At 26.0% G+C, this 15,565-nt stretch overlaps 1 protein-coding gene across 3 annotated transcripts; it reads right to left on the bottom strand.

Moving 5' to 3' along the window:
- Positions 1–3,020: 3,020 nt before the first annotated feature.
- LOC145844649 (biogenesis of lysosome-related organelles complex 1 subunit 1-like) lies at positions 3,021–11,675 on the bottom strand. 3 transcript variants are annotated; one of them, XR_014370303.1, is made up of 5 exons: positions 11,342–11,675; positions 10,082–10,194; positions 4,958–5,090; positions 3,776–3,919; positions 3,168–3,306 (listed from the first exon to the last, which is right to left on the bottom strand). XR_014370303.1 is itself a non-coding variant. In XM_082952054.1 (4 exons), exons 1-4 carry the CDS (start codon positions 11,372–11,374, stop codon positions 3,211–3,213), a joined length of 375 nt encoding a protein of 124 aa, XP_082808180.1. In that variant the 5' UTR covers positions 11,375–11,675; the 3' UTR covers positions 3,021–3,210. The 3 variants fall into 3 exon arrangements, 2 of the variants coding, with proteins under 2 accessions (XP_082808180.1, XP_082808191.1); XM_082952054.1 differs by lacking the exon at positions 3,776–3,919 and having other exon boundaries at positions 3,021–3,306; XM_082952065.1 differs by lacking the exon at positions 3,168–3,306 and having other exon boundaries at positions 3,730–3,919.
- Positions 11,676–15,565: the final 3,890 nt, after the last annotated feature.

Raw genomic sequence — 15,565 nt, 5'->3', positions numbered from 1 at the left:
GCTTTCATTTGTCTATTAGAAACAAAACTATTTCATTCTAATTATATTTCTTATAATTATACTTAAAACAGAACAATAAAAGTTAGCTTTAACAAATTTAGCGACTTTTTCAACTTATACTAATTTGAATGCAGTCAAAATAACTTGATTTTAGTTTTGGTATAAGTGTTGTAACAAAATTCTAATTATTTCATAAGTTACTTTTCATTCGAAAAACTTAAATTAAATCTAGCCTTTTTTTAACTTAATGGTGATGATAAAACCAACAGTTGGTTGCATAATTTGGAGGTTCGGATTGTAATGCGTAAGACTTGTACTTCAATAAGCGGTCATATGTTTCGTAGCTGTTATTGTAACTCGATTGACTATATTAGCTAAAAAGGTGTGGGAAAAGGCTTTTTCTTTGTTGCCACAGACAGGGTTGCCAATAGTTTTTTTTTTAAGGTTTTCTGATTTTTTTCAAGGATTTTGAAAGTACAAGTTGTTTTGTCTATTTTTAGTATAAAACTTAATTTAAGAAAAAAAACTGTGTTATTTAGTAGTATAATATTAATCAAGACATTCTGTAATGCTACTTTGAATGTGTTTCAAATAAATTCATTTCTAAGTTGTACAAAATATTTAAAAAATTTTCGTATCAAATCAAAGTTTTATCTTTATACTTCTAGAAATTCCAGGTTTTTCAGTAATGTTTGTTAAAAATTCCTTTTTAGTTTTTGGTTTCTCAAGTTGAATTTTTTTTAGCAACCATGTATAGACTACTTCTTAATCTGTTTATCTACTTCTCAAGAACTTAATTATGACATTCATACCTACCGTGGTGTAGTTTTCTAAAACATTTACAACTAAGCACTGCTTAACGTAAAAGTTAGACTAATAAACAAAAATTATGTTTATAAATAATATATTATAGAAAATGTTTTAACTCTAATTCAAACTAGCTTATTTAACTTATTAAACAATTATTTAGGTTGTTAGTTAGACAAAGACAACTGTTGAGAAAATTTTGCTAAAAAAAACACGCTCAAAAGTACAAACTATAAATATGGCGAAAAGCGACATCGATGAAGTAAACTAGTAATCCTTTTCCTACTTTAGAAACTGTTTAGAGCTACAATTCTCGAAAGGAAGCTCTGCTCAGAATTTAGAAAAAAACAAACTGTAATTATAGTAGTAGTTAAGGATACTTGCATTAGTTATGATAACCACCTAGTTTTAACCATTTTTTTTAATATGCAATTTACACGTTTGAGTTGTTTTACTTTTTTTTTAATGCTCTTGTCTTTTAAAACGGAGACTGTTTTATGAATTTTAAAAAGAAAGTTACAATAATTAGCATACAAAAATAATCTTAAGCATTGGCTCTAAATCTTTTTAATCTGTGCTGCATGGACGTAGCTAGCTCAAAAAAGTTATGAATCTGCAAAAATTAAAATATCTTAAATGAAGCGTGATAACGTCCTAGCGGGAAAACAGCAAATTTAAACTACCTTTTATGTTATTGAATTTAATATGCAGCTATGTTAATACTTCAAAAATTGAATTTAATACTCTTAAGCATTTTTAGTGTCGTAAAAACTGCAGGACTTTTCTAAAGAAAAAGCTACAGCTTCTATTAAAATCAATTTTGCAATGCATAGCTTTATGACAAATTAAATCTTTAATGCGCTAAATGTATACAAGTATTTATTTAATTTTTACGACACTAAAAATGCTAAAGAGTAGATGTATGTCAAAATTATCTGTTAGGAGTGCAAAGCTTAGCATAAATGAATACTAAAAGCTAAGAAAGCAGGGCCTTTTAAGCTGAAATAAAATAAAGCAAGTTTTTCGCACATAAGTATATGTTTCTGCAGATTTGCAGAAATGACCAAGCTACGTACCCGCTGTGCACAATAATGTACTGAAAGATAAACTATGTACTCCTTAGACTAAAAAAATATTCATTGTTTTTAAATATATTTATTATGTTTTGTTAAGTGTCTTAAAGACTAGTTAAGAAGTTATCTTTCTTATTTTTAGCTTTTTTAGGTTGAAAAGACAGTATTAACTCGATCTTTGTCCAGTAACATATTTTATGCTCATCGTGAGAACCACTGATTTAGTCTAATAAGACAAGTTTGATAAAACTTATATAATAGTTGTATTTTTAGCTTTCTTTTCTTTATAAATCGTAGGGACAGCTGGCCACATGCGGCCCATGAAGAGTAAAAGTGCGGCCCGCGAACATTTTTAAAAAATGGAATACAATTTATGAAAGGTATAACATGCAAATGCGGCCAGTAAATATAATAATTGTAGCAAACATTAGATATTGTGAGGTTTGAAGTGATTAACAAAATAAAAAAGAGTCTCAAGTAAAATTTACGGTAGGCTCAAAACTTACACTAGATAATTTAAAAGAGTAAAAACTGAAACTATAACTGCGGCCCACGAACTTTTATTTTGAAAATTGGCCGAAATCACCAAATGCCTAGTATAAACTGCCGACCCCTGGTATAAACTAAGTTAATTTTAGTCTTGAAAAATAACTTTGGTTGTTTTAATTAAATTTTTATATCAAACTAAAAAAAAAATATAACACTTTTAAGTGTTTGTAAGATAGATCTAAATATAAAATATAGTTACAAATATTAAGTTAATCGCTTAAGTCTTACAAAAGAGTCAAGATACAGAATTTATATGAAAAACGAAAAAAAAAGTTATGATTCAAAATAAAAATGTTTATAGAAACTTATTTAAGTTACGATAACTGTTTTTAAAATAACTTCAGTTTACACTTTAATAATCACATAAAATTTTACTATAATAAACTTTACCAAGAGGTTGTTAAATCAAAATTTAAAACAAAACAATATAAAAAGATAAGTAACTTAAATAAAAAATTATTCCTAACACAAAATTTATTTATCTAACTTAAGAATTGAAAATACAACTCAATTAAGTACAAATTAAAGCAATAAAAAAGCTGTAATTTTATAGCAAAATTATAATCATAATCTTTTATTGATGTAGTTGCCTTTTTACAAGATCTTTATTTGAAATAAAACTGATAGTTTTTTGAAGTTATTTAACTTTTATTAATTTAACAGTAAAACTTACTTTAAGTAAATTACATTATATAAATTACTTAACATGTTTTAAAACTCAAAACAAATGATCGTGAAGCACTTTAAAAAATACATATTTTGTATTAAATTTGAAAATATTTCAAGGTTTGCTACTAGTCAGTAAACTCAAGCTATCATCAATATACTTCAAATCAGTTTCGATGCTAGCAGACCAACTATTAACGTCTCCAAGCTCCTGTAGATACAGTTATAACTTGTATACACATAAAGTAAAAAACACACAAGAACATTATTTTTTTAATATGTTCTTTTTGAAATTAAACTTTGACGGAGTTAAACTTCTAAAGCTTTCACAAACTCATATACTTGGACTTAGTAATATGAATGGAATAAAATGACTTAGGTCTAATATTGTTAAACAAATAATAAAGTTGTTTCAAGCTATGTTTTACGTTTAGATATTATCTGACTATAAATGATAACATGTTTTTTATTTAAAATATGAATTTAAGAGAAAACAAAATTTTAATTCTTTAAATATATTATTTTTCCTAATTTGAAAGTGTTATTAAATATATAAACTGTAACTCATTATTAAAAACTGCTCAGTTTAGTTTTATATAGAAGTTTTGTTATTTTATTGAAACTAAAAACAAGTTTTTTACTCAGGGTTCCTACGAAAAATTTTGTATTTTTAAACTTACATGACCCAATTTAAATTAACATTTTGTACACCTTCTTGGTTGGTGCCTCATTGAATTATAACCAGATGAAAACACATAGCCTATTGGTTTAATTGTAATGGTACAGCTTTTACTCATTTTAAATTACTCAATTAAATATAGCCTCTGAAAAATATTATAAATGTTTGAGATATATTAACTTAAAACGTCACGTAATCATTACAGGCATATTCAATATTTTATTTCAAGAATGCTAGCTCACAGAGTGCTGGGCTACAAAAACCAAATACATATTTAGAAACAAATTTGCAACTTAATAACCTATTCGTAATACAACAAACTTATTCTTAAATTAGTTTAAATATAAATTCAGATATTTTTTAGCACTTATATTTACAAATCCTGACATTTAGCAAAAAGATGCATTTATTTTGATAAAATTAAGTTAATAGACCAAATGCTAACTTAAAAATAAACTCAAAATTTAATAATAAAAGAAAAACAAGATTCTTAAATTATTTTTTATCTTAGAAATTTAGAAGCATTTGTACAGAAAAATCCTGAAATTATATCAATATAGCCTTAACTCTGTAAAATAAGGCTACAAAATCAAGTTTTAACTATGAAAGAAATTCAAAACTTTTAAATCAACTCAAAAAAAAAGTGTTTTCAAATTTTTTATTTAACAATATCAGAAAAACTCAGAGAATTTTGATACTTTTTTTAAATCTCAGCCTAGATCTAGAAAAAAAAATTTACTGAGATATTTTAAAATATCTAAAGATTTCTCTGAAATTTCTAGAAAAAATAAAATTGGACTAAGTTTAAAAAAAGAATCAAAATTCTCAGAATTTCCCTGCGATTTTCTATAACTTCAAAATTCCCTGAGTGTGTGGCAACCCTGCATTATTGCCAAAAAAACTGATTTATCCTAGATTTAGGTAGTGTAAAAAGGCATGAAACTTATAAGTATTTGAAAAAAACTTTTAAATTCTTGAATTATAATAGGTTTCGGTCATAAAGTCACTTAGAATAATTCAACTTTGTGCAAAGATAATTTACTCTTTAACAGTATAGTTACTGATTACATTTAGAACTTATTATTGACTTTTAGAACTTTTTAGTCTTTTTAATGTTAAAACTTAAACAACATATTTAATGAATACTTGTATTGTTAAATTTCTAGTATAGCAATTTTCAAACTTTGAGTGAAGTTTGAAACTTTTCAATTTCATTGGTCCAGTTTTGAGAAATTTTTATAAACTTTTTGCCTTCAACTTCCAATTTTTTCATGTCAGCATTTATTTTACATTGATTTTTGTAAGCCATAGAAACTCTGAAATATTAAATTTATTCATTTAAATCTAAAAATACTACTTAAAAGAGTAACATTTTTTAAATAATGACATAGCTACTATAAACAACTAGAAGAAAAATACTAATGCTACAATAAATTTGTAGCTTCTTCTTTTGAGAAAAATTCATTCAGATAAAAATATGTTTTGTTTAATTTTTTTTTACTAAACTTATGCTTTTTTTTTTATGAATTTACTTGCATACATCAGTAAATTATTTCAAATATCCATTTATACAATTTGATTCTAAATTTAACTAAAATTTTTTCATTTGTCAAAGATTACCAGTTTTCTTTTATGGTATATAAACATAAATTTATAAACAATATAAATAATATTCTAACAAAAAACTCATGCAACAATATAGCAAAAAATTTTCTTAAAAATGAACTCTTTTGTAAAAAAAATTGGCTAAAACCATCACAAACTTGTTTGAATTTATGTATTTTATAAGTAATCGATAAAAAAGAAAAAATATTATATAGTAAAATTTAACTGTTTATCGTGCAAAAACTTTATGATAAAAAGCTATAAATATTAAGGTTTTTGGTGTGTAGCTCAAAGTCCAAAAGATCTTTCTATACACTAAGTCCTTTGACTAAAATATTTAAGTTTTTTTTTATTGTGTTCTATATAGTTATTCGTCTTAACTAAAAAAGTCTGCTCAATTAGCAAGCTCAATTTACTGAACTATTGTGCTCTATAAACTATAGTATTCAAAAAATACAACTACCACGAAGAATTATTTAAGTAATAAAACAAAAGCCTAAATGAGCCATGCTTTTTCAATAAATTTCAAGCAAGTCTGAGCTGGTTTTAATTTATTGAAACTTATAAACATTTGCAGTATTCTGAGTTGCCTAAATAATCTAAGTAATTAGTAAACAAGCAAACAACTTTTTGAACTTATTAAGAATTAAAAATAACTGAAAACTGTGATAAAAATAACTTTATCTAACAATACAATTGTAGAATAATATTTAGAATAAACATGTATAATGCAACTTATATAATAGTGTAACAATACAGTACCTTAAAATTACAGAAATAAATCTTTTTGTTAAACTGTGTTGTTCAAACCTACTGACTGCATTTTGAATTAATTGACACAAAGAAAAGTTATATAAAGTAAAGTATTTTTTTATGCAAACAGTTTTAAACTACAGTAATATTAAAAAAAAAGTAATAAACCTACTAAAACCAAACTAATACAGGGGTCCACTGAATATTCAAACAAATACTGTTTGGAAAATAAAAAATTTGTGCTTCTTAATAACTCAATTTGATGTAGTAATTACTATCCAGAACGCATTACTAGGCAATACTAGCTGTTGTAAAGATGAGCAAATCAGTAATTGAAAGTTCTGAGTCTTTTTGGGCACATTAGTTTAATCTAGTTTACACAGAATTTAGTTTACTGACTAGGCACAGAAATTTTATGAAGTGTTGGAAATTTCTTTTGGAATTTACTTCAGAATTTGTTTCCATTAACTGTTTGTTTACAATCTTTATAAATTCTCTGTACTAAAAGTAGTTTAAAAATAAAACAAACCAGAATTTAAAAAGTTTTTATACAAAAGACTTATTTGCTTCAAAATATAGTTTGTCCAAAACTTTACTTTAGTAATATAATGTGAACAGATATTCATAAGGTATTAAGTTGTGGTTAAGTGATAAATCTTTTTTTCAATTATATTTTATAACAGTTTTTTTAGTAAGAATAACTGTTTTCTTTACCATGTACTATAATATTACAAATAGAGTGCGTATTTATATATTGTATTAACAGTTGTGATTGTTTTATCAAGTTAAAAGTATCAAGTGACCAGAGTTTAAAAATTTATGTATTTAAATTTTACCTCAACTTTTACTTGATATTATTTTTTTAATTTACAAAAACTATTTGTTTAATCTAACTATTTAATAAATTTGTTTAAATAGATTACATTAAAAAATTTAATAAACAACTAATTAAATCTAACCATATTGAAAAAAAGTCCTGTTTTTCTAAATGATATGAATATGACTTTCTAAATTTTATCCAGTACTTTTCTGTGTTTTTTTTAATTTGAGGTTGGCCAGAGTTTAAAAAAGGGTTGGTATATGAATATTTTTAAAATATAATAAAAATGAAAAATTTACTGAGTTGTCAGGATTTCCAGGCCATTTATTTAGCCTGTTTAAAAATATTGAATAATCTAAGGGAGGGAGTACAGCACATTTTTTTGGTCATATTGTAAAAATAATATGAGTACATATGATTTGGATGTGTTTTTGCTTTATTAAAAAGAATCTTAAAAAAAGAAAAAAAAATTGCAAAAAAAAGTATGCCGCCCAAAAAACTGATTTTAACCCCAAAAATCACAATTTTTTTGATTTTTTGACTTAAACAGTAATAAAATCACTTGTACATGTCACAAACTAATAATTTATATCTTTAATGAAAGCTTACACTTATTGAATAGATTTAAAGACAGATTAACTGCTTTTGATGTATTATGACATCATAATAACCCTAATTATGCAAATTATGTCTGTAAAATTGTGCTTTTTGGAAAATTAAAAAGCATAACTTGTTAGTGATTTTAATTAAAAAAAAATATTATAAAACAAAACTTTTTAGGTATACTTACTTACCTTTAATTTTTAGGTGATGTGGTATGTATATTAGCAATATATTTGATGTCATAGTTCATTCAGCTTTAAGTGTTTAAAAAAACCATTAAACAATTATTAAATCAGCATTTCAACTAAGTAAAAAAAAAATAAAAAAGTTATGATTTATTATAGGCAAGATAATGTTGTATGGCATTAAACATGAAGTTATTGATTACAAAATAAAGACTTTTACAAAGAAATAAAGAACATTGCAAAATAAAACAAACACTGTACTGTATCATTTATTATTAAAACTTAATATTATTTCAAAATGACTGATACTTTTAAAAATATTAGTGTAAAAAAACTGTCAAATGAATGATAAAATCTAATAGACTATCTGTTTGAAATAATTAGGTAAAAATAATACTCTTAAAGATTTAAAAAACTATCATTTAATTTTCTGTTAAAGAGATCTTTTCTACTAAAAAATCTATTTGGATATGGTTTCTCAGTGAAAAAGATCTTTCATTAGAAACATTCCATTCCCCTTCAATTTTACAATCAAGAATAGAATCTATATGCAAGTTCAGCAAATCACGTTTAGGTGAGTGTTTCCACTACAAATTATTTCCATCTTGAACTCTCATGAGGTGGTCCATCTTGAAAGTCTCATCATTATTTTTATCTTCACAAGTAGCAATATGATCCTTCACTAATTAATGTTGCATAATAATGCCCTACCAAAATATCTTTATTTTTTTTCTTTCCATATATCAGGGGAAGAAGCTGCTACAATTAATGCTGCATCAGCGTTTGTTGGTAATGAACACAGAGACTGAGAGCACTCATAATCTTCTGCAACAAAAATTTAGGAGTCTTTCCTTGCTGGCATTACCATTAACTTTGAAAATTTATGGATTCCACATCTTGATCAAAATGAAGTTATTGTCCGTACTTTAATTTACTTTAGAGATACACACAAATCTGAAGTGTTATAGGATGAGACTTATAAGATAGACCACCTCATGAGAGTTCAAGATGGAAATAATTTTAAATGGAAACATCCACCAAAATGTGATTTGCTGAACTTGCATATAGATTCTATTCTTGATTGTAAAATTGAAGGGGAATGGAATGTTTCTAATGAAAGATCTTTTTCACTGAGAAACCATATCCAAATAGATTTTTTAGTAGAAAAGATCTCTTTAACAGAAAATTAAATGATAGTTTTTTAAATCTTTAAGAGTATTATGTTTACCTAATTATTTCAAACAGATAGTCCATTAGATTTTATCAATAATTTGACAGTGTTTTTTTACACTAATATTTTTGAAAGTGTAAGTAATTTGAAATAATGTTAAGTGTGAAGGCATAGGTGGTTAACACTTTTTTTCACAATTTGATCTAATTTTATATAGTTTTTACCAAGCTACAAGATGCTTTTTACAGATTTAAAAAATTCTAAATAACTTTTGAGGTATAGCTGGACAAAGTTGGAGGCAACAATAGGTTCCTTATGGGAGTCGGAAACTTATCGGAAAAAACAGATTATTTCATTAAAAATCTATCTACTTCTACGTTTGTTGAGATAACTACCTTAAAATTTCAGGAAGCGTTTGTTGGCATATTTAAAAAATTATGTCTGAAAGATTTTTTTTTAAATTAAAAAATTAAAATTTTATACAAAAATAAACAAAAACAACAGTTTCAAATTTTCATAATACACCATAAACAGTTAATATGTCTTTAAATCAATGTCAATAAGTATAAGCTTTTATTTCAGATATAAATTATAAGTTTAGAACATGTATAAGTGATTTTATTACTGTTTAAGTCAAAAAATATGTGATTTTTGGGATTAAAATTAGTTTTTTTGGCTACATACTTTTTGCAATTTTTTTTTCCTTTTTAAGATTCTGCTTAATGAAGTAAAAACACATCGAAATCATATGGACTCATAAGTCCAGCAAACATCACCCAAGTACTCCCTACCCCTAAACAATTCCTGTTTATAATAAAGTAAAATATTATTATAAACTGATTATTAAACAACCAAGTAACTTATAATAAAACATTATAAACTGAACTAAAAATCAATTATTGATGATATAAAAAAAGTGTTTATAACAAAACTAAACAATAAGATACCTTATTAAAAAATATTGTTTAACACTAAGTATAACAATTTAGTAGAAATAGTAGGTAAAGTTTAAACTTTGACAAACCTAGATCAATTTTAGTGACAGTTGTATAGAGGCATTTTTAACTATACTAATTGTACTAAACAAATTGTTAAGAATAAATAAGACCTTTTTGTAGGCCACAACAATACACAAAATAAGCACATTGGCTACACAATTTTAAAACTTACTCTTTATCAATTTCTTCCATAAACTGCATATTAAAAGTATTTACTGCTGACACAGCTGCAAACCTCTTTTTTTCGACTTGTTTTTTTGTTTGTTCTCTTTTGTTTTTATGTTCCTTTAACATATTTGCCAACATTTTGTTTAATTAACTAATAAAACTTTATTAAATAACTGAAATTTTTTTAAATATTTTATTACAAAATAACAGTTTTATAACAGTTGATATTTCTAATAATCAAATATTGTTTTAACTGTTTAAAAACAAATAACAAAATTCTGTTAGTTTTATGTATAATAAGAGGACAGCATGTTATCAGAAAATAGAAATGCTAAAACTTCCTGGCATTAGTTTTTAATTAATTTCATTTCTTAAAATAAACTCATTATATTAAAAATGTTACAAGTGAGCGATCTGTTAGTTTTTTCAATTGTTAAATAAATGTACAAAAACATTAAGGGCATAGGGGGGGGTAAACACCCTTTTTTGGTTTTTTATCTTATTTTATGTAGTTTTTACTAAGCTACAAGATGCTTTTTACAGATTTTAAAAATTCAAAATAATTTTCGAGATATAGCCGTCAAAGTTGGAGGCAACAATAGGAACCTTATGGGAGGCGCAAACTAAAACGGCAAAAATAGACTATTTCACTAAAAATCTATCTTCTCCTACATTTTTTGAGATAACTACCTCAAATTTTCAGGAAATGTTCCTTGATAAATTTAGAAAATTCTATCGGAACAGAATTTAAAAAAATTAAAAAATAAAAACTTTATAACAAAAAAACTAAAAAAAAAATGTTTTTTTTGTTTATTTTTTATATAAAATTTTTATTTTTTAATTTTTTCAAATTCTGTTCCGACAGAATTTTCTAAATATTGCAAGGAACATTTCCTGAAAATTTGAGGTAGTTATCTCAAAAAACGTAGGAGGAGATAGATTTTTAGTGATTTCTAGTTATTTGCAGTTTTAGTTTGCGCCTCCCATAAGGTTCCTATTGTTGCCTCCAACTTTGACCGGCTATATCTCAAAAATTATTTTGAATTTTTTAAATCTGTAAAAAGCATCTTGTAGCTTAGTAAAAACTATATAAAATAAGATAAAAAACCAAAAAATGGTGTTTACCCCCCCCCCCCTATGCCCTTAACTTTTATGGTTAGAAACATCAGTCTCAAACTCTACCCTTGCAATGATAAACGTTTTCTGGGGACTTGACTATTTTTTGTTTTGTTTTTTAAGGTAGAAAAATATCAGAATTACTCACTTTCTGCAACAATAAACGTTTTCTGAAGGTCATGCAAGTAAGTTTGAGCTCATCACGTGTTATTCCACCTGCCCTTTAAATTTACTAGAAAAAAAAATATCTTTAAACTGAAATGAAACTAAATCTGTCTATGTAATAATTTTTTTTAACTAACCAAAATAAAAACTAATCCTAACCCTTTATTGAAAAAAACCTCTGGTGACAGGTCATTTGGCAAACACTCAAAAGGTTAAAATCTCAACACCAAAAACCACAAATAGTGGGATTATAATAAAGCTCAAATCCTCAAGCAGGTATCTATTGACGCTACAACAAAAAACACACCAACAATCCAACCATGTGATCACTGCCACCAGTGTGAACTCACAATCAGCTGTTGCAAACTCAAATAAACCAATATCTAATTTCAAGTATTTAGTTGTATAAAAAATAAACTAGAATAAAGAAATACTGTAAGTAAGAAAAAAGAGAAACTGTTTGTATTTGAAAAAATAAAATAAAATAAAAATTAATATATATATATATGTATAAGATGTAACATTAAAAGGCGTTAAATCCTGGAGATCCTGATAAAGAGCAGTGAAACGCCATTTGTCGGATAAAGTTTTGACACAAAAACTATATATATATATATATATATATTAAAAAAAGGTTTATTTAAAGATGCAAAACTGGAAGGACTCGAGTTTTGTGACTATTCACTCATCAGCTTCAAAACAAGTTTAAAATAAAGCACAAAACAAAATCACTAATGAAAGTTAAAAAATTTTTGCATAAATAGATTATGACGTAATTTTGAAACTATCAAAAATCATGCAAAACGGCTTGTGCAAAAATTAATATACCAATCGACAATAAACTAGCAAAAATTCATATAACTTCAGTGAGTAACTATATACTAGGACAGATAATTGAAAGAGATAAAGATAAAATTAAGATGCAAATTGAAATTTAGGTTATTTTAAGATGAAATTAAAACTTGTTAAACTTTAAAAGCGACATTTTTATATTTTAATTTCATCTTAAAATAACCTAAACTTCAATTTGAATCTTAATTTTATATCTCTTAAAAAGCACTTTGCTAAACATAGATGCAAAAGTTATACAAAAAAACAAAAAACAGTATTACATAATATTGTGCATTACAAACATTCAGTACAAAAATCGATCTACCATCTAACTTTCCAACAACTAAAATTAACAAAAACAACAGTTAAGTGGCTATAAAATACCTGAAAATTTATTGTATTTTTAGAGGAGCTTTTTCATATGTCTACAAGACAATATGAATTCACTCCTCTAACTTAAGGGCATAGGGGGGTAAACACCCTTTTTTGGTTTTTGATCTTATTTTATATAGTTTTTACTAAGCTACAAGATGCTTTTTACAGATTTTAAAAATTCAAAATATTTTTTGAGATATAGCTGGTCAAAGTCGGAGGCAACAATAGGTTCCTTATGGGAGGCGCAAACTAAAACTGCAAATAACTAGAAATCACTAAAAATCTATCTTCTCCTACGTTTTTTGAGATAACTACCTCAAATTTTCAGGAAATGTTCCTTGCATTATTTAGAAAATTCTGTTAGAATAGAATTAAAAAAAAATTAAAAAATAAAAATTTTATAACAAAAAACAAAAAAAAACTGGTTTTTTTGTTTAGTTTTTATATAAATCTTTTATTTTTCAATTTTTAAAAAATCCCTTGCGACAGAATTTTCTAAATATATCAAGGAACATTTCCTAAAAGTTTGAGGTAGTTATCTCAAAAAACGTAGGAGAAGATAGATTTTTAGTGAAATAGTCTATTTTTGCCGTTTTAGTTTGCACCTCCCATAAGGAACCTATTGTTTGCTCCAACTTTGTCCAGCTATATCTCAAAAACTGTTTTGAATTTTTTTAATCTGTAAAAAGCATTTTGTAGCTTAGTAAAAACTGTATAAAATAAGATCAAAAACCAAAAAAGGGTGTTTACCCCCCCTATGCCCTTAAACATCCTTTTATTTTTTTAACGCATACATAACAACAGCTGTTGATTCTTTTAAGCACAGCCTACAAACAGGGTTATTACCATCTGCTATTGGCTGCGCTCTTTTTAGCTCTTTTTATCATCTCCCAAGTTAATTTAAAATAAATGTTTTTGCGCTTTAGACCGCAAACATACTTTGAAAGCTCAGTTTCATTTTTGTATGCAACACCTTTAAAATATTTTTTATGGTTAGTATACCAAAATCTGAACTGAGTGGAGCATAAGCCGATGTAGAACTTCTTTTCAAGGTCAGAGTTAACTGTTGCCTTGTAAATAATTTTCTTTGAACAGCAATTGCCCCCCTTCACATCATATTTACAGCCACCAGCGCAATTACATTGATTTTTCATCAAATAACTTTTGTTTAAAATCCTTTGATTGTTTGACTTAATTGATCTCTCCAAATTTGCCATACATGAATAACTGATTCACATATTATGTTTGTTTAGGATCTTTGATAATGGGTTATTTTTGTTGAAATGTTTTTTACTAGATTTATAAATTCTCTGTCAATATTTGTTTTGACTGAAGTACAGAATGGGGGATTATACCACATTATATTTTGTTATCTTTTATTTTTATTGGTCGTTTTGGTTTTTTGCTCGTTGTTTCAAAATTAAGTTTTTCTTTGTAAGCGCATTTTTTCATTATTAATTTGTAATCTTGCTTTGTGGTGATTCAATAAGGTGTTCAAGTATAAATAATACCCTTATTATATATATATAAGATGTAACGTTAAAAGGCGTTAAATCCTGGAGATCCTGGTAAGCTAAGCTTATCGGAATATTTACTACAGATGTTCTTGTGCTAAAACTTTATTTCAACTAACGGCGTTTCACTGCTCTCCAATAAATTTAAGAACAGATCTACGGAGTCTATAAAATATTAACACACATTAGAAAAAAAGCAGAAAAAGCATGTATAATTATGTTTAGTGTAGGTAGTAAGTAACTATAAATGAACTTTATGGTTTAAAAACAAAGTTTGGGATAAAAACATAAATTTATATAAAATTGTCTACAAAAAATACAAATGTAATAAAAGTAGGCACTAACCTCAAAAAGCTCTAAGAATAGGCAAGTTTTTAAAATGAAAAGTAAATCAAGTTGTGCAGAAATGTTACGTCATAATAAACTTAACAAATTGGTCAATAATTTATACAGCTTAAAAACATGAAATATTAAACTTGCTAGTGTTTGTGATTGTAATGTGAGTGTTGTGAAATAAATTAGTACATAAGTAGACAGAGTTATTTAAAGTAGAATCGTCGGTTGTGGGGACAAATATTTGATAAATCTTGCCGCTTATTCAGAAGTAGGTCTTTATCTTCTGCTGCAATTACTGCTCTTTCTGTATTGCAAGTTCGGCAAAGTCTACTTACTCCGTTGGATGCATGTTTGATCTTTGAAACAATACTCTACTCCATGTTTGGCCTTTTACCGTACCTGTGAAAAAAGCTCCAGACATAATACGGTAGATATGCTAACCATAAACATACTTTTTTAAATATAAATAAAAAACAAAGCACGCGTTTATCGGATTATGTCTGGAGCTTTTTTCACAGGTACGGTGAAAGGCCTAACATGGTGTGTAGATATAAAAATTGGTAATTCAACTATATCAAAGGTAAATAGTTATAAATATTTGGGTGTTACAATTGACAGTAATCTTAATTGGTCTAACCATATTGAAACATTAAAAACAAAACTATTAAAGACAATAGGTATTTTATACAAAACACGGTACTATTAAAATCAAAACTCTTTTTTTATATTTTTAACTCACTTCTAATGAGTCATGTTAGATATGGATTACTTTGTTGGGGTAGAGCAAGTAGAACTAAAATTACTGAGATCAATAAACTTGAAATAGAGCTGTAAGGTGCATACATTTTAAAAGTCAAAATGAAAATATTAGCAGTATAAAAATATCAAAAAAATTTAGATGTTGAAAACATGTTTTGGTATGACTTAGGAGTCGTTATGTACAAGTTCAAAAAAAGTATGTTGCCTGTTAATTTCAATCCTTATTTTACAAGTACAGTGCTTATTCACTTATTCGGACACATTGGGCAAGATTTTTCGGTAAACATGTCCGGATAACCAAAAATCCGGATAATTACTAAAAATCAATTTTTCATGTAATAATATAATTGCTGCATATAATGCAATGCATAATATAAGTGTGATGGTAAAAA

This window comes from Thalia democratica, chromosome 1 (assembly GCF_965202585.1).
Source record: "Thalia democratica chromosome 1, ktThaDemo2.hap1.1, whole genome shotgun sequence".
NCBI classification, from domain to species: domain Eukaryota; kingdom Metazoa; phylum Chordata; class Thaliacea; order Salpida; family Salpidae; genus Thalia; species Thalia democratica.
The sequence above is the reverse complement of the archived record's forward strand: the minus strand, read 5'-3'. Positions and strand labels throughout refer to the sequence as shown.

Bases quoted from the DNA above. Each gene is read 5' to 3' on its own strand.
- LOC145844649 (XM_082952054.1), bottom strand. From the start codon at position 11,374: ATGACCTTCAGAAAACGTTTATTGTTGCAGAAA. The intron at 5,091-10,081 runs GTAAGTTTTAAA...TTAATATTTCAG, and splicing joins ATGGAAGAAATTGATAAAGA to AGTTTCTATGGCTTACAAAA. The intron at 3,307-4,957 runs GTTTGAAAATTG...CTGTATCTACAG, and splicing joins AGTTTCAAACTTCACTCAAA to GAGCTTGGAGACGTTAATAG.